Source organism: Nesoenas mayeri, assembly GCF_963082525.1.
Source record: "Nesoenas mayeri genome assembly, chromosome: 2".
NCBI lineage: Eukaryota > Metazoa > Chordata > Aves > Columbiformes > Columbidae > Nesoenas > Nesoenas mayeri.
This window is the reverse complement of record NC_137543.1, coordinates 2,162,552-2,181,434: the sequence shown is the minus strand read 5'-3', so window position 1 is coordinate 2,181,434 and position 18,883 is coordinate 2,162,552. Positions and strand designations below refer to the sequence as shown.

At 53.4% G+C, this 18,883-nt stretch overlaps 2 protein-coding genes across 2 annotated transcripts; both read right to left on the bottom strand.

Moving 5' to 3' along the window:
• Positions 1-8,716: 8,716 nt before the first annotated feature.
• LOC308037176 (feather keratin 1-like) lies at positions 8,717-9,049 on the bottom strand (the record flags this gene model as incomplete). The annotated part of the gene is made up of 1 exon (XM_080338732.1): positions 8,717-9,049. One exon carries the CDS (start codon positions 9,047-9,049, stop codon positions 8,717-8,719), a length of 333 nt encoding a protein of 110 aa, XP_080194858.1.
• A 4,015-nt stretch (positions 9,050-13,064) lies between these two features.
• Positions 13,065-13,379, bottom strand: LOC308037608 (feather keratin-like; the record flags this gene model as incomplete). The annotated part of the gene is made up of 1 exon (XM_080339496.1): positions 13,065-13,379. The coding sequence occupies one exon, from the start codon at positions 13,377-13,379 to the stop codon at positions 13,065-13,067; it is 315 nt and encodes a 104-aa protein (XP_080195622.1).
• Between the last annotated feature and the right edge of the window lie 5,504 nt (positions 13,380-18,883).

The following is an 18,883-nucleotide window of genomic DNA, read 5'->3' as shown; positions in this document are numbered from 1 at the left end:
CAGCCAAGGGTACTGAGGGAGCTGGCGGAGGCGCTCACCAAGCCACTTTGCATCATTTATCTGCAGTCCTGGCTCAGCAGGGAGGTCCCACTTGGCTGGACATTGGCAAATGTGCTGCTTATGTAAGAAGAAGGGACAAAAGGAGGATCTGTGGATCTGCAGACCTGTCAGTCTGACCTTGGTGCCAGGGAAGGTCATGGAGCAGATCATTTTGAGTGACATCACGCAGCACGTACGGGACAACCAGGCGATCAGGCCCAGTCAGGATGGGGTGATGAAAGGCAGGTCCTGCTTGACCAACCTGATCTCCTTCTCTGACGAGGTGACACACTTAGTGGATGAGGGAATAGCTGTGGATCTTGTCCACCTGGACTTTATTAAAGCCTTTGACACTGATTCAACTGGAGAAAGTGGCTGCTCATGGCTTGGACAGGTGTATTCTTCACTGGCAAAAAACCTGGCTGAATGACTGGGCCCAAATAGCTGTGGTGACTGGAGTTAAATGCAGTTGGTGGCTGCTCACAAGTGGTGTTCCCCAGGGCTCAGTGCTGGGGCCAGTTCTGTTTAATATCTGTCTCCACAGTCTGATGAGGGGATCGAGTGGACCCTCGGTAAGCGTAGCCTGGAGAAAGGGAGGCAGAGGGGAGACTTTCTCGCTCTCTACAACTACCTGAAAGGAGGTTTTAGTGAGGGAGGTGTCAATGTCTTTCTCAAGGAAGAAGCATCAGGACAAGAGAAAATGGCCTCAAGCTGCACCAGGGGAGATTTACATTGGATATTAGGGAAATCTGTTCACCAGAAGTGTTGTGAAGCACTGGAATGGACTGCCCAAGGTAGTGGTGGAGTCGTCATCTCTGGAGGTGTTTAAAAGATGTGTAGATGTGGTGCTTGGGGACATGGTTTAGTGGCGACCTTGGTATTGGTTGGTTAACAGTTGGGTTTGATGATCTTAAAGGTCTTTTGTACCTGAAACAAGTATTTGATTCTATTCAATGGCACCAGCCAGCTCCAACCAGACTGGTTGCTGGTGAAACCTGAGCCAACCAGCAATGGTGGTAGCACAAATGTGTGAACATCTTTAGAGAAGGGGTAAAAACGATTGCAAAATTCTAACTGTTAGAGAGGGGGCATATATGTGAGAGAAAAATGTCTACAGACAGCAAGGTCAGTGAAGAAGGAGGTGCAGGATGAGCTCCTGGTGCTGGAGCAGAGATTCCCCTGCAGCCCGTTGTGAACCCCACGCTGGAGCAGATTGTCCCACTGCAGCCTCTGGAGGTCTCCTTGTCCTTACAGAGACTCAGGAGCCTTTCCTCAGATTTTCTCCCCTCATGCAGTTGAGGAGGGGGAGTGATAGAGCAGCTTGGTGGGCACCTGCCATCCAGCCAAGGCCAACCCAGCCCAGAGCCCCATCTTGCCAGCAGAGCAGGGTCACAGGCTCGTTCCTGCTCCTGGTCCTCAGGGCCCCAGGCTGTGCCTCAGGGACCCCACACTGAGGAGGACGGTGACCTCACAAAGGGGCTTTCTGTGTGACCTCAGAGCACAGGGACGGTTGCTTGGTGTCCCCTGCACTGGTGCTCCATGGACCCTGCAGCAGGGAGGCTGGTGGTCCATAGACCCTCGGCATGGGTCTCTGTGGGGCTTTGCAGTGCAGAGTGGATTGTGTCCTGGGGATCTTCCTCACCAAGGGATCATTTGTGGACCCCACAGCAAGGTGAGACCGTGGTCTGGGGACTCCTGTGTAGGTGAAACGGGAACCATGCAGCCAGGTGGACAGTTCAACAAGGACCCACACTTGGGTCAGCTGAGGATCCCACAGCAAGGGGGGGGTGACCTGCACACCCAGCCTGTGTTGCCCTGGGATCCTGGCAGCAAGGGGACACAGGATACAGGACTCTGTGTTTTTGTCCCTGGAACCTGACCATGAGTGAAGATGGTGTCATGGGCACTGCCAGGTGGTTGGGCTGGGGAGCACAGCAAGGGGGGCCATGACAGGGACCCCACATGGGTGCCCTGACACCTGCAGCACAGACAAGAAGTGCAGGGTCTGTTGATGTATTTACTGATTAGAGTTTTTTGAGTGTGTTATTTAATCAGGACAATTTCCCTGCATCTTGCCCTTCCAAATAACCCCAACTACTCTTGTCTGAGGTATTTAATTTGGTTTTTGACATCCTTTGTACTCATTCATTCCCTCGTTCACCCTTCCAAGTCCCCTCAACTACTCTTGTCTGAGGCCTTGGTTTGGTTTTTGACATCATTGTACTCATTTATTGCCTCATTCACCCTCCTGCAGTTGTTTTGGGGCCTTTTGGGGAGGATTATCTTATTTATTGTACCAGAGGTGTTGATTTTGGGGTCCTGAAAGGTGCATTCTGGAACCTTCCAGGTGCTTCTGTAGCAGCTGTAACCGCCCCCCTGATTGGCAGGTTGTTACCTGCTGCCTGATGGTCAGGTTGCTACCTGCGCCCTGACTGGCTGGTCAGTGAGTGCTGAGGCAGTGCCTGGTATGGGGAGGGGAGGCTGCGACTAGGGGCTGAGGCTGGTGAGCTCTGGGAGAGCTGGTGAGGCCGGTGAGAGGCCCAGGGGAGCGGGACCGGCAGGCAGGGGAGGCTGGTGAGTGACGGCTTTGGGGGGTGAATGTGGGGTGAGCGCCGAGGGGTGAGGCCATTTCTGTGTGCAGTGTTTGTGGAGCCAGAGTGGGACTGGGCGTAGTGCAGGGGCAATGGGAGGCGTGTGTGGTGCGCGGGGCTGTGAAGCTGAGAACCTCGAGGGGATGTTTGCATGGGAAAGGGTTGGGGAAGCAGAAAAGACGGGACTAGAGCAGTCCAGGTGAAGTGACCTACAGTGACCATCTGGTCCCACTGCCTGAGCACTTCAGGGCTGAGGAAAAGTGAGCATGGAATTAAAGGTATTGTCAAAATGACTTTGGAAGACTGACAGGCTTGGGGTATCGATCACCTCTCTAGGAAGCCTGTTGCAGTGTTTGACCACTGTCCCTGTAAATAAATGTTTCCGAATGTCAAGTTTAAACCTCCAGTCGTGCAGCTTTGATCCATTGCCATGTGTCCTGTCACTGGATCTGATGGAGAAGAGCTCAGCACCTCCCTCTCCACGTCCCCTCCTCAGGAAGCTGCAGAGAGCAATGAGGTCACCCCTCAGCCTCTTTCTATCCAAATTTGATGAGTCCAGTGTCCTCAGCTGGTCGTCTAGGACACGCATTCCAGATCTTTCTCCAGCTCTCTTGCCCCCCTGTGGGTGCTCTCAAGTACTTTGACATTCTTCTTAAGTTGTGCACCCCATAACAGCTCACAATACTCCTCCCATGCGGATAGATCAAAAGCTTTGCTATAATCCAGTAAAGCTGTGTCCACCAGCTTCCCTTCATCCACGAGGCAGGTGACCTTATCGTAGAAGGAAGGAAATCAGTTACACAGGACTTTCCCTTAGTGAACCCCTGTTGAGTGTACCTGATGATTACATTGTCCTTAAATGCCTTCCAGCAGTGCTCAGTTGGATCTTCTGCATAATTTTCCAGGTACTGTGGTCAGACTAACAGGTCTGCAGATTCCTGGCTCTTCACTCACACCCTTTTTACAAACTGGAATAACGTTGGCTGGCTTGCAGTGAGTGAGAACATCTCTGGCCTCCCCAGACCTGGCTGAATTCAGTGGAGGTGAGTGTGGTGAGGGTTGTTCACCGCATGAGCAGTGTTTGTTGGTGAGGAAGATGAGGTGGGGCAGGAAGGGTCTCTGTGCGTGTGTGTTGATGGTGCTGGAGCGCCTGGCAGGCAAGAGGCAGGTTGGGCCAGTGCAGGGCTGGGCTGGGGGTGCCGCTGAGTCAGGTGGACTCACGTCTGCCCTCCAAAAGGTGGTTGTGTATCTGGGTGTGCATAAGTCCATGGGGAAAGGTGGTTTGAACAGACGATTGCCGATGGAGCTTCCTGATTTCCTTGGACACAGTGGAATCTCATGGAACTGAGCAAGGGAAGAGGCCAAGTGCTGTTCTGGGCAGGACTCAGAGCTTGCAAAAGGGATGACTGGGGGAGAGTTGAACAGAAAACAGCTTGGCATAGAAGGGTCTTGTGGTTTTGGTGGAGAAGAAATGGGCCCTAAGGTGGCAATGAACCCTTGACACAAAAGGAGCCACCAGTGTCCAGTGCAGCATTAAGAAAAGTCTTGACAGGAGGTGAAGGAAGGTGGCTGTTCTTCTCTCCTCAGCACTGGTGACGTCCCATGTGTGGTCCTGTATATGGGTTGAGCGCAGGGAAGCGTTCTCATGCGGAAGGCTCTGTTTGAGCCAGTGATGGGCTTGTGTCACAACCTGGAAGCCACTGGGAGCTGGTGTTGGTGGTGGCATATTTCCTGGGAGAGGTCGTGTTATTCTTTTCCACCCACCATGATGGACTATTGAGTCCTGTTTTTTCTCAAGTGAAGTTGAACGAGCCGTGGGAGAAAAAGACAATAGGCTGCATCTCAAGCTGGGATGAAGGAGAACTTTATTGAGGGAGCCGTGAGGAAAGTCTAAATAGTAAATGATTCTGTGATTCTGCTTCTGGTAGAGCCGGAGAGTGATGCTGGGAAGAAGGATGGTTAAGTGTGTGTTGGCATAGGGAGGTCTCACGAGAGGCATGTTGATGAAAGTGTTTTTGTGTGAAAGTCTTTCTTTGATCCAGTGATGGGCTTGTATCATATTGTGGGAGACCCCGAGATTCTGGTCTGTGTTCTTGGTGATATAGGTGGTGACAGATTTCCTTGGGCAGGTCTTGTGGCCCTTTTCCCCCCTACCCAGTTTTGTTCTTGAGCCCTGTCTTTGTGCTGGGTGAGGTTGGAAGAGCCTTGAGAGAAGAAAGTAAAGCGAGATATCTCAGGCTGTTATGCAAAAGACCTTTATTGAGGAAAGACAAGAGTGAAAAGTCAGGAGCACCAAGTAGGCGGTGACAAGTATAAGCTGCAGGTAGGGTGAGCGTCAGCTGAGGTTGCTTCTGTGACATAGATCTTCCAGAGCACCAAGATCTTCCTGCCTCCTTTAGAGGAAGAGCCATGGACAGCAGGTTCACATGCCAAGAAGGGTCCAGAGGTGAGTCGATAATCCATGCTGTAGCTTCAATGCGGTAGGTGCTGTCCATCAGGGGTGGTGGCGAGGGCCCTTAGCAGATGTATCCAGCCCTTCTGCCGCCAAAGCAGCCCAGGCCTCCGAAGCCATAGCCGTAGCCGTAGCCGAAGGCGCCGGAGTTGACGGCGACTCCCTGGGCACCGAGTTCGTTGCCCACGGCAGCCGATGCGGAGGATCCGACGGCGGTGCTCTGGGGGTGGGAGGTGAGGATGGGTCCTGGCAGGGTGACCAGCACGGTGGAAGGCTGGATGAGGACACGGGAGTCCTGGCACTGCAGGGAACAGGGCTCATTGCAGCTGTTGGCCAGCGGGGTGGGTCCCCAGGATCCGCAGACGTTGTAGCAGGCCATGTGTGTGGTGTGGAGGGGCCCTAGAAGGGACAAGAGGCTGTTGAGCAAGCGCAAGAGTGTGGGGGTGTGAGGAGCGGTGCTGCAGGAGGGCGAGGGAGTGGGGAGGCTGGTGTGGGGCTGTGGGGAGCGTGGCGGTGGGGAGGCGTGAGGGCTGCTGAGGCTGGGGGCAGAGCGTGCTGGAAGAGAGGGGCCAGGCGGGGCAGGAGAAGGAGGGGAAGGGAATTGTGGCTCACCTTGTTGAGCGCGGAGGGAGGAGAAGGCGTCAGGAGAGTGTGTGAAGGAGAGAGGCGCTGGGCCGGCTTTTATGCCGGTCCCCGAGGGGCGGGACAGGCTTTGCGCATGGCGGCATTTTGCAGCCAGCAGCTGTCTGATGCCACAGCCTGGCCAGGAATGAGGAGGGTGTGTTTTCCTTTCCGCAATGCTCCAATTTCTTGTGCTTGTCTTGAGGACGTGTCCACTTGGCGGTGACAGCAGCTTTGAAGTGCTGGCATTAGAGGCCAAAGACTTGGCGTTGATGGCGCGTGTCAGGGCGGGCAGAGAACGCGGCCAGGGCGTAGAAGAGGTGGGGTGTCGTCAGTGAGGTCATCCCATGGCACTTGTGTGGTTTGCGGTTGCCTTGTGAAGAGAGGACCCCAGTTCCTCAGAGCCCTGACACGCTGGTCCTGGCTTTTGAGCTTTTGTAGTCATGAGGGCTACCACTTCCATTGTCCTTTCACTCCCTTTCTTGCTAGCATCTCGCTAAGCCTTTCTTTAGGCCTGGCCTATCCCACTGGGTTTCCTTTATGGGTGTCTTGTTACACCTCTTGCTGCAAGCTTGTAGCTGGGTATACTGGGCTTAGGTGGCACGGTTTGGGTTGCAAGGGAGCTGCTTGGTTGTTCTCTGTCAGAAGCTTGCAGAAGTTTCCCTACGCGTGAAACAGAGTCCTGAGCTGCAGAAAGATGACCTAGTGGGGTAGAAGAGTGGCTGGAACTCAGGAAAAGAGAGTTTATGACCTCTGTAAGACAGGGCAGGCAACTTAGAAGGACTACATGGGTGTTGTGAGTTTCTGCAGGGAGAACACTAGAAGGGCCAAAGCTCAATGCGAACTTCATCTGCCTACTGCTTTAAAACATGACCATGAAATGGCATTGATGGCGCGTGTCAGGGCGGGCAGAGGATGCAGCCAAAGCGCAGGAGAGGTGGAGTGTCATCATTGAGGTCATGCCATGGCACTCGTGTGGTTTGCGGTTGCATTGTGTGGAGGGGGCCTCATTTGCTTGCAGCGCTGGCAATCTGCTCTGGGCTTTGGAGCTGTGCTGGCCTTGAGGAATTGTCTCTTCCATGGAATAGGATCCCTGTGTGGCTTGCTTGCATCTGAATAATCCTTTCCTTTCACGCTCCTTACGATCTCTGGGGGTCTTGGTGTGTGTCTTGCGTATGAGCTGGGTGTGCAGGGTTTATTTTTTCAGATTTTAGTCAGGAGGAGCTACACAGTTGGAAGCTGAGCAGAGGTTCTAGAAGTTTACTCATGCTACATAGACAGTGTTCATGTGTAGACAACGAGCTGACCATGTTTCTCCCAGAGAAAGTGGGTGTTGATGTCTTGGGCTACCATAGTCATTGATGGCTGAAAAACTGGCTGGATGGCAGAGCCCAAAGAGTTGTGGTACTGGAGTGAAATCCATTTGGTGACCACTCACAAGTGCTTTTCCCCAGGGCTCAATACTGGGGCCAGTTCTGTTTAATAATCTTTCTTCTTGATCTGGACGAGGGAATCGAGTGCACCCTCAGTACATCTGCAGATGACACCAAGTACAGGCAGGAGCGTTGAGCCACCTGGAGTTAGAAGGCTCTACAGATGGCCCTGGAAAGGCTGAATCAATAGCCTGAGAGCAATTGCATGAGGTTCAACAAAGCCAAGTGTCGGGTCGTGCACTCGGGTCACCACAACGCCATGAAGACTCCAGTAACTGTCAAGAGCTGTGGAAGAGTGGCTGGAAACCTGCCCGGTGGTCAAGGACCTGGGAGTGTGTGTTGACAGCGGCAACTTATGAGCCAGCGTGTGTGGCCGTGACAGCCACCGGCGTCTTGGCTTGTGTCAGCACTGGTGTGGCCAGCAGGAGCAGGACGGTGACCATGCCCTATTCTTGGCACTGGTGAGGCCACACCTTGAATGGTGTGTTCAGTTTTGGGCCCCTGAGGGAAAGAGAGACCTTCAAGTGCCTAAGCCATTTCAAAGAAGGAGAAGGAAACTTGTGAAAAGTTGGAGCACAGCTGTGATGGAGGACCCACTTTGGGTTTTGGGCTGTATAGCCTGGAGAAAAGAAAAGTGAGGGGAGAGCTCCTGTGTGTCTGCAACTGCCTGAAAGGAGGTTGTAGTGAGGAAGGGATTCAGTCTCTTTTCCCAAGTACCAAGTGACAGGACAAGAGGAAATGGCCTTAAGTTGTGCCAGGGAACGTTTAGATTGGATATTAGGAAAATTTTCTTCCCAGACAAGGGTTGTCCACAGTGGAGGAGATGACCACCTGGAGCCCGTAGAGGAGCTGACGCTGGAGCAGGTGGGTGCACGCACAGGAGGTGTGACCCTGTAGAAAGTCTGTGTTGGACCACAGAATTGTCAGGACCCGTGAACCCGTGAGGAAAGTCTAAATCCCAAATGATTCTGTGATTGTGCTCCTGGTGGAGCCGGAGAGTGATGCTGTGGAAGGAAGATGGTCAAGTGTGTGTTGTCCTAGGGAGGTCTCACCAGAGGCATGTTGAGGAGAGTGTTCTCGTGTCAAATTCTTGCTTTGGTGCAGTGATGGGCTTGTATGATGTTGTGGAAGACCCCCAGATTCTGGTCTGTGTTCTTGGTGGTATAGGTGGTGACATATTTCCTGGGAGAAGTCTTGTGGCCCTTTATCCCCTTATCCAGTTTGCTTCTTGAGCCTTGTCTTTGTGCTGGGTGAGGTTGGAAGAGCCTTGAGAGAAGAAAGTAAAGCGAGATATCTCAGGCTGGGATGCAAGAGACCTTTATTGAGGAAAGACAAGAGTGAAAAGCAGGAGCACCAAGTCGGCGGTGGTAACTATAAGCTGCAGGTAGGGTGAGCGTCAGCTGAGGTTGCTTCTGTGACATAGATCTTGCCAGAGCACCAAGATCTTCCTGGCTCGTTTAGAGGAAGAGCCATAGACAGCAGGCCCATAGGCCAGGAAGGGCCTAGAGTTGCGTATCCTCAATCCGTTGCCTGGCTCCCAGGGTGTGTGTAGTTCAAATCAGGGGTGGTGGCGAGTGCCCTTAGCAGATGTAGCGGCCCCTTCTGCCCCCGAAGCAGCCCAGGCCTCCGAACCCACCCAGGCCTCCAAAGCCATAGCCGTTGCCGTAGCCGAAGGCACCGGAGTTGATGGCAACTCCCTGGGCACCGAGGTCATTGCCCACGGCAGCCGATGCAGAGGATCCGACAGCGGTGCTCTGGGGGTGGGAGGTGAGGATGGGTCCTGGCAGGGTGACCAGCACGGCGGGAGGCTGGATGACGACGCGGGAGTCCTGGCACTGCAGGGAACAGGGCTCGTTGCAGCTGTTGGCCAGCGGGGTGGGTCCGCAGGGGCGGCAGACGTCGTAGCAGGCCATGTGTGTGGTGTGGAGGAACCCTGGAAGGGACGAGATGCTGTTGATCAAGCGCAGGGGGCTGAGGGTGGGAGGAGCGGTGCTGCAGGAGGGTGAGGGAGTGGGGAGGCTGGTGTGGGGCTGTGGGGAGCGTGGCGGTGGGGAGGCGTGAGGGCTGCTGAGGCTGGGGGCAGAGCGTGCTGGAAGAGAGGGGCCAGGGGGGCAGGAGAAGGAGGGGAAGGGGGTTGAGGCTCACCTTGTTGAGCGCGGAGGGAGGAGAAGGCGTCAGGAGAGTGTGTGAGGGAGAGAGACGCTGGGCCGGCTTTTATGCCGGTCCCCGAGGGGCGGGACAGGCTTTGCGCATGGCGGCATTTTGCAGCCAGCAGCTGTCTGATGCCACAGCCTGGCCAGGAATGAGGAGGGTGTGTTTTCCTTCCCACAATGCTCCAACTTCTTGTGCTTGTCTTGAGGACGTGTCCACTTGGCCCTGGCAGCAGCTTTGAAGTCCGTTAATTAGAGGCCGAATACTTGACGTTGATTGCGCATGTCAGGGTGTGCAGAGGACGCGGCCACAGCGTAGGAGAGGTGGGGTGTCGTCAGTGAGGTCATCCCATGGCACCCATGTGGTTTACAGCTGCTTTGTAAAGGGAGACCCCTTTCGTCCAAGCCTTGCAGGCCGGTCTGGGCTTTGGAGCTGACCCAGGCTTGAAAAATTGCCTCTGGATGGTGTTTCTTCCCAGCCTTCTTTGCTTCCATCTCACTAAGCCTTTCCTTCCACGCCTGTTGAGCTCTGTGGGTGTCTTGGTGTGTGTTTTCCTCATGAGCTGGGTGTGCAGTGTTCATGTGTCAAGGTTTTAGCAGTGAAAGAGCTACACAGTTGGAAGCTGTGACGAGGTTCCAGAAGGTTCCTCATGTTAAATAGACAGTGTCTGTGTGTAGCAGACGAGCTGGCAGGGAAGAAGACCAGCCTGTCTGAAGGGAGAGGTTTGGTTGGAACTCAGGATACAAACAAGAGAAAGGTAGGAATTCTGGAAGAAGGTGCAGGGTACTCAGGAGCTTTGCAAGGATGTTGAGAGGTTATGCAGGCAGCACATTAGAATTGCCAAAGCCCATCTAGATGTTGATCTGCCACTTTTGTAAAACACATTAAAATTGTTTCTGTACATACATGATCAGCAACAGAGGGCTAAGGAGAATTTCCCTCATTTATTTGCCGCAGGAAGAAAACACAGAGACAAAAGATGAGGAAAATGCTTAGTGTCCTCATTGCCTCAGTCTTTAATTGCAAAACCTGTTGTTCTCTGAAGGGCTTGATGACAAAGACTTGTGATGCAGGTGAGCCAAAAGACTCTTTATTTAGGCAAGACGCTTACACATATAGCTACTTGCTGTTGTACACGCGTTTAACTTTCTGTGTTGATTGGCTTACGCTAGATGTTCACGCGCTTAAAATTATCATGTGATTGGTTTACTTCATCTTGCAGGCACTCTGGCAATTTGGCTAACACGTTGTAAATGTTTTTTCTTGTACAAACACATTTTGGTTCCTCATTCCATTTTGGTCAAGGTCGTTCCAGTAACTCAAGGTGACTCTCTGTAAGACATTCCACAGTTCTGTGGCTGCTCCGCCCCCTGGGCTGGAAGACAGGGATGAAGAACAGAATGAAGCACCAGAATCCAAGGGGAAATGGTTGGTAACCTGCTACACCAGTTGGACATGGGACAAGATGGTATCCAGCCAAGGGTATTGAGAGACCTGACGGACATGCTCACCAAGCCACTTGGCACCATTTCTCAGCAGTCCTGGCTCCCCAGGGAAGTCTCAGTTGACTGGAGGATGGCAAATGTGAGGCTCTTCTGCAAGAAGGGCTGGAAGGAGTATGTGAGAAACTAGAGCCCTTTCAGTCTGAGCTTGCTGCCAGGGACGGTCATGGAGCAGATCATGCTGAGTGTCATCATGCCGCACGTACAGGACAACCCAGGAGGTGGTCAGGCCCAGTCTGTGTATGGTTATGAAAGGCAGGTCCTGTCTGACTAACCTGATCTCTTCTCTGACAAGTAGAACCACTTGGTGGGTGAGAGAATTGCTATGAATTTCGTCTACCAAGACTTTAGTAACGCCTTTGATACTGTTTCTCCCAGAGAAAGTGGATGCTTCTGGCTTGGACAGCCTTAGTCTTTGATGGCTGAGAAACTAGCTGGATGGCTGGACCCAAAGGTTTATGGGGACTGGAGTAAAATGCAGTTGGTGGGGACTCACAAGGGCTGTTCCCCAGGGCTCAGTCCATGGGACAGTTGTGTTTAATATCTTTCTTCTTGATCTGGTTGAGGGAATTGAGTGTACCCTCAGTACATGTGCAGTTGACACCAATTTATTCAGGAGCGTTGACCCACTTGAAGCTATGAAGGCTCTACAGATGGCTCTGGACAGGCTGGATCAATGGGCTGAGACCAGTTGCATGAGGTTCAACAAGGCCAAGTGTTGAGTCATGCCCTTTGGTCACCACACCCTCATGACTGTTACAGGCTTGTGGAAGAGTGTCTGGAAAGCTGCCCGGTGGTCAATGACCTGGGGGTGTGGGTCGACAGTGGCTGAATATGAGCCAGTGTGTGTGGCCGTGACGGCCACCAGCGTCCTGGCTTGTGTCAGCTCTAGTGTGTCCAGCAGGAGCAGAACAGTGACCACCCCCTGTTCTTGGCACTGGTGAGGTCACACCTTGAATCGTGGGTGCAGTTTTGGGACCTTAACAAAAAGAAAAATCTCCAGGTGTGTGTCTTGGTGTGTGTTTTCCTCATGAGCTGAGTGTGCAGGGTTCATGTGTCAAGGTTTTAGCAGGGAAGGAGCTACAGAGTTGGAAGCTGTGATGAGGTTCCGGAAGGTTCCTCATGTTAAATAGACAGTGTCTGTGTGTAGCAGACGATCTGGCAGGGAAGAAGACCAGCCTGTCTGAAGGGAGTGGTTTGGTTGGAACTCAGGATACAAACAAGAGAAAGGTAGGAATTTCAGAGAAGGGGAATGGAACTTGTGAAAAGTTGGGAGCACAGGTGTGATGGAGGACCCACTTTGGGACCTGGGGGCGTATAGCCTGGAGAAAAGGAAAGTCAGGGGAGACCTTCTGTCTGTCTGCAACTGCCTGAAAAGAGGTTGTAGTGAGGAAGGGATTCAGTCTCTTTTCCAGTGTACCAAGTGACAGGACAAGAGGACATGGCCTCAAGTTGCACCAGGAGAGGTTTAGACTGGATATTAGGAAAATTTTCTTCCCAGCAAAGGGTTGTCCAGAGTGGAGGAGATGACCACCTGAAGCCCATAGAGGACATGACGCTGGAGCAGGTGGGTGCACACACAGGAGGTGTGACCCTGTAGGAAGCCTGTGTTGGACCACAGAATTGGCAGGACCTCTGAAACCATCAGGAAAGTCTAAATACTAAATGATTCTGTGATTCTGCTCCTGGTGGAGCCGGAGAGTCATGCTGGGGAAGAAGGATGGTCAAGTGTGTGTTGTCCTAGGGAGGTCTCACCAGAGGCATGTTGATGAAAGTGTTCTTGTGTGTTTTTGATCCTGTGACGGGCTTGTATCATGTTGTGGAAGACCCCCAGATTCTGTTCTGTGTTTTTGCTGGTATAGGTGGTGACATATTTCCTGGGAGAAGTCTTGTGGCCCTTTTCCCTCCTATCCAGTTTGCTTCCTGAGCCCTGGCTTTGTGCTGGGTGGGATTTGAAGAGCCTTGAGAGAAGAAAGTAAAGTGAGACATCTCAGGCTGCGATGCAAGAGATCTTTATTGAGGAAAAAGTATAGTGAAAAAGCAGGAGCACCAAGAACAAGACGAGAAATATAAAGCTGCACATAGGGCGACCATCAGCTGAGGTTGCTTCTGTGACAGAGAACTTGCCAGAGCACCAAGATCTTCCTGGCTCCTTTAGAGGAAGAGCCATGGACAGCAGGTCCACGTGCCAAGAAGGGTCCAGAGGTGAGTCGATAATCCATGCCGTAGCTTCAATGCGGTAGGTGTGGTCCATCAGGGGTGGTGGCGAGGGCCCTTAGCAGATGTATCCAGCCCTTCTGCCGCCAAAGCAGCCCAGGCCTCCAAAGCCATAGCCGTTGCCGTAGCCGAAGGCGCCGGAGTTGACGGCGACTCCCTGGGCACCGAGTTCATTGCCCACGGCAGCCGATGCGGAGGATCCGACGGCGGTGCTCTGGGGGTGGGAGGTGAGGATGGGTCCTGGCAGGGTGACCAGCACGGCGGGAGGCTGGATGACGACGCGGGAGTCCTGGCACTGCAGGGAACAGGGCTCGTTGCAGCTGTTGGCCAGCGGGGTGGGTCCGCAGGGGCGGCAGATGTCGTAGCAGGCCATGTGTGTGGTGTGGAGGGGCCCTGGAAGGGACGAGAGGCTGTTGAGCAAGCGCAAGAGTGTGGGGGTGCGAGGAGCGGTGGTGCAGGAGGGTGAGGGAGTGGGGAGGCTGGTGTGGGGCTGTGGGGAGCGTGGCGGTGGGGAGGCGTGAGGGCTGCTGAGGCTGGGGGCAGAGCGTGCTGGAAGAGAGGGGCCAGGCGGGGCAGGAGAAGGAGGGGAAGGGGGTTGAGGCTCACCTTGTTGAGCGCGGAGGGAGGAGAAGGCGTCAGGAGAGTGTGTGAGGGAGAGAGGCGCTGGGCCGGCTTTTATGCCGGTCCCTGAGGGGCGGGACAGGCTTTGCGCATGGCAGCATTTTGCAGCCAGCAGCTGTCTGATGCCACAGCCTGGCCAGGAATGAGGAGGGTGTGTTTTCCTTCCCGCAATGCTCCAACTTCTTGTTCTTGTCTTGAGGACGTGTCCACTTGGCCGTGGCAGCAGCTTTGAAGTGCAAGCATTAGAGGCCAAAGACTTGGCGTTGATGGCGCGTGTCAGGGCGGGCAGAGAACACGGCCAGGGCGTAGCAGAGGTGGGGTGTCGTCAGTGAGGTCATCCCATGGCACTCGTGTGGTTTGCGGTTGCCTTGTGAAGAGGGGGTCCCAGTTCCTCACAGCCCTGACAGGCTGATTCTGGCTTTTGAGCTTTTGTAGTCATGAGGGCTACCACTTCCATTGTCCTTTCACTCCCTTTCTTGCTAGCATCTCGCTAAGCCTTTCTTTAGGCCTGGCCTATCCCTCTGCGTTTCCTTTATGGGTGTCTTGTTGCACCTCTTGCTGCAAGCTTGTAGCTGGGTGTACTGGGCTTACGTGGCACGGTTTGAGTTGCAAGGGAGCTGCTTGGTTGTTCTCTGTCAGAAGCTTGCAGAAGTTTCCCTATGCGTGAAACAGAATCCTGAGCTGCAGAAAGATGACTTAGTGGGGTAGAAGACTGGCTGGAACTCAGGAATAGAGAGTTTATGACCTCTGTAAGACAGGGCAAGCAACTTAGAAGGACTACATGGGTGTTGTGAGTTTCTGCAGGGAGAACACTAGAAGGGCCAAAGCTCAATGAGAACTTCATCTGCCTACTGCTTTAAAACATGACCATGACATGGCATTGATGGCACGTGTCAGGGCGGGCAGAGGATGCAGCCAAAGCGCAGGAGAGGTGGAGTGTCATCATTGAGGTCATGCCATGTCACTCGTGTGGTTTGCGGTTGCATTGTGTGGAGGGGGCCTCATTTGCTTGCAACGCTGACAATCTGCTCTGGGCTTTGGAGCTGTGCTGGCCTTGAGGAATTGTCTCTTCCATGGAATAGGATCCCTGTGTGGCTTGCTTGCATCTGAATAATCCTTTCCTTCCACGCTCCTTACGATCTCTGGGGGTCTTGGTGTGTGTCTTGCGTATGAGCTGGGTGTGCAGGGTTTATTTTTTCAGATTTTAGTCAGGAGGAGCTACACAGTTGGAAGCTGAGCAGAGGTTCTGGAAGTTTACTCATGGTACATAGACAGTGTTAGTGTGTAGACAACTAGCTGACCATGTTTCTCCCAGAGAAAGTGGGTGTTGATGTCTTGGGCTACCATAGTCATTGATGGCTGAAAAACTGGCTGGATGGCAGAGCCCAAAGAGTTGTGGTACTGGAGTGAAATCCATTTGGTGACCACTCACAAGTGCTTTTCCCCCTGGTTAAATACTGGGGCCAGTTCTGTTTAATAATCTTTCTTCTTGATCTGGACGAGGGGATCGAGTGCACCCTCAGTACATCTGCAGATGACACCAAGTACAGGCAGGAGCGTTGAGCCACTTGGAGCTAGAAGGTTCTACAGATGGCCCTGGAAAAGCTGGATTAATGGTCTGAGAGCAATTGCATGACGTTCAACAAAGTCAAGTGTCGGGTCGTGCACTCGGGTCACCACAACGCCATCAAGACTCCAGTAATTGTCAAGAGCTGTGGAAGAGTGTCTGGAAAGCTGCCCGGTGGTCAAGGACCTGGAGGGTGTGGGTCGACAGCGGCTACATATGAGCCAGCGTGTGTGACTGTGACGACCACCGGCGTCTTGGCTTGTGTCAGCACTGGTGTGGCCAGCAGGAGCAGGACGGTGACCATGCCCTATTCTTGGCACTGGTGAGGCCACACCTTGAATGGTGTGTTCAGTTTTGGGCCCCTGAGGGAAAGAAAGACCTTCAAGCGCCTAAGCCATTTCAAAGAAGGAGAACAAAACTTGTGAAAAGTTGGAGCACAACTGTGATGGAGGACCCACTTTGGGTTTTGGGCTGTATAGCCTGGAGAAAAGAAAAGTGAGGGGAGAGCTCCTGTGTGTCTGCAACTACCTGAAAGGAGGTTGTAGTGAGGAAGGGATTCAGTCTCTTTTCCCAAGTACCAAGTGACAGGACAAGAGGAAATGGCCTTAAGTTGTGCCAGGGAACGTTTAGATTGGATATTAGGAAAATTTTCTTCCCAGACAAGGGTTGTCCACAGTGGAGGAGATGACCACCTGGAGCCCGTAGAGGAGCTGACACTGGAGCAGGTGGATGCACACACAGGAGGTGTGACCCTGTAGGAAGCCTGTGTTGGACCACAGAATTGTCAGGACCCGTGAACCCGTGAGGAAAGTCTAAATCCCAAATGATTCTGTGATTGTGCTCCTGGTGGAGCCGGAGAGTGATGCTGGGGAAGGAAGATGGTCAAGTGTGTGTTGTCCTAGGGAGGTCTCACCAGAGGCATGTTGAGGAGAGTGTTCTCGTGTCAAATTCTTGCTTTGGTGCAGTGATGGGCTTGTATGATGTTGTGGAAGACCCCCAGATTCTGGTCTGTGTTCTTGGTGGTATAGGTGGTGACATATTTCCTGGGAGAAGTCTTGTGGCCTTTTTCCCCCCTGTCCAGTTTGCTTTCTGAGCCCTGGCTTTGTGCTGGGTGAGGTTGGAAGAGCCTTGAGAGAAGAAAGTAAAACGAGATATCTCAGGCTGGGATGCAAGAGACCTTTATTGAGGAAAGACAAGAGTGAAAAGGCAGGAGCACCAAGTAGGCGGTGACAAGTATAAGCTGCAGGTAGGGTGAGCGTCAGCTGGAGGTTGCTTCTGTGACATAGATCTTGCCAGAGCACCAAGATCTTCCTTGCTCCTTTAGAGGAAGAGCCATGGACAGCAGGTCCACGTGCCAAGAAGGGTCCAGAGGTGAGTCGATAATCCATGCCGTAGCTTCAATGCGGTAGGTGTGGTCCATCAGGGGTGGTGGCGAGGGCCCTTAGCAGATGTATCCAGCCCTTCTGCCGCCAAAGCAGCCCAGGCCTCCGAAGCCATAGCCGTTGCCGTAGCCGAAGGCGAAGGCGCCGGAGTTGACGGCGACTCCCTGGGCACCGAGTTCATTGCCCACGGCAGCCGATGCGGAGGATCCGACGGCGGTGCTCTGGGGGTGGGAGGTGAGGATGGGTCCTGGCAGGGTGACCACCACGGCGGAAGGCTGGATGAGGACACGGGAGTCCTGGCACTGCAGGGAACAGGGCTCGTTGCAGCTGTTGGCCAGCGGGGTGGGTCCCCAGGATCCGCAGGCGTTGTAGCAGGCCATGTGTGTGGTGTGGAGGGGCCCTGGAAGGGACGAGAGGCTGTAGAGCAAGTGCAGAGGGCTGAGGGTGCGAGGAGCGGTGCTGCAGGAGGATGAGGGAGTGGGGAGGCTGGTGTGGGGCTGTGGGGAGCGTGGCGGTGGGGAGGCGTGAGGGCTGCTGAGGCTGGGGGCAGAGCGTGCTGGAAGAGAGGGGCCAGGCGGGGCAGGAGAAGGAGGGGAAGGGGGTTGAGGCTCACCTTGTGGAGCGCGGAGGGAGGAGAAGGCGTCAGGAGAGTGTGTGAGGGAGAGAGGCGCTGGGCCGGCTTTTATGCCGGTCCCCGAGGGGCGGGACAGGCTTTGCGCATGGCGGCATTTTGCGGCCAGCAGCTGTCTGATGCCACAGCCTGGCCAGGAATGAGGAGGGTGTGTTTTCCTTCCCGCAATGCTCCAATTTCTTGTCCTTGTCTTGAGGACGTGTCCACTTGGCCCTGGCAGCAGCTTTGAAGTGCTGGCGTTAGAGGCCAAAGACTTGGCGTTGATGACGCGTGTCAGGGCGGGCAGAGAACACGGCCAAGGCGTAGCAGAGGTGGGGTGTCGTCAGTGAGATCATCCCATGGCACTCATGTGGTTTGCGGTTGCCTTGTGAAGAGGGGGTCCCAGTTCCTCACAGCCCTGACAGGCTGATCCTGGCTTTTGAGCTTTTGTAGTCATGAGGGCTACCACTTCCATTGTCCTTTCACTCCCTTTCTTGCTAGCATCTCGCTAAGCCTTTCTTTAGGCCTGGCCTATCCCTCTGCGTTTCCTTTCTGGGTGTCTTGTTGCACCTCTTGCTGCAAGCTTGTAGCTGAGTGTACTGGGCTTACATGGCACGGTTTGGGTTGCAAGGGAGCTGCTTGGTTGTTCTCTGTCAGAAGCTTGCAGAAGTTTCCCTATGCGTGAAACAGAGTCCTGAGCTGCAGAAAGATGACCTAGTGGGTTAGAAGACTGGCTGGAACTCAGGAAAAGAGAGTTTATGACCTCTGTAAGACAGGGCAGGCAACTTAGAAGGACTACATGGGTCTTTTGAGTTTCTGCAGGGAGAACACTAGAAGGGCCAAAGCTCAATGAGAACTTCATCTGCCTACTGCTTTAAAACATGACCATGATATGGCATTGATGGCGCGTGTCAGGGCGGGCAGAGGATGCAGCCAAAGCGCAGGAGAGGTGGAGTGTCGTCAGTGAGGTCATCCCAGGGCACTCATGTGGCTTGCGGCTACTTTATGAAGAGGAGGCACTGTTTCTTCCCATTTCTGGCGGGCTGGTCTGAGTTTGGATGTGTGCCGGGTGTTAGTGGGTGTACCTTCTGTGGTGTTTGCTTGGCTTCTGCATTGCTGTCTTCTTGCTAAGCTTGTATTTAAACCTGGCTTTTCCTCTTGAGTGTTGTCTGTGGGTATTTTAGTTCTTTCTCACATGTAAGCTTTTAGCTGGATATACTTGTTTTACATGGAAAGTCTTTGGTAGCAAAGGAGTTACAGTGGTTGCTTATCTGAGAAGTTTCCAGAAGCTTCCAGCTTGTTCAGTAGGGCCAGTGCCACTTGGTTTCCAGAGAGACTTTTTGCTGGCTGTTTCAGAGCTAATCGCCCATGGTGGTGTTACCCCTATGAGAATTTATTTAAGAAGGGGAAGAAAGACTGACCCTATAACTTGAAGAAAGAAATGAGAATCTAGGAGTCTAGAGACTGCAAGGTCAGAGAAGAAAGAGAGGCAGGAGGTGCCCCAGGCACCAGAGCAGATATTCCCCTGCCTCCTGTGATAAATATCTTTGCTCATCAGTGGTTGATCCCCTGCGGGCTGTGGAGGACCTGATGCTGGAAAAGTTAGATGTGTCTTTTTTGTCCGTGACAGTAATTGCTGAATGATCTTCTTGTCCTTGACTCAGGAGCCCTTTCTCATATTTTCTTTTTGCATCCAA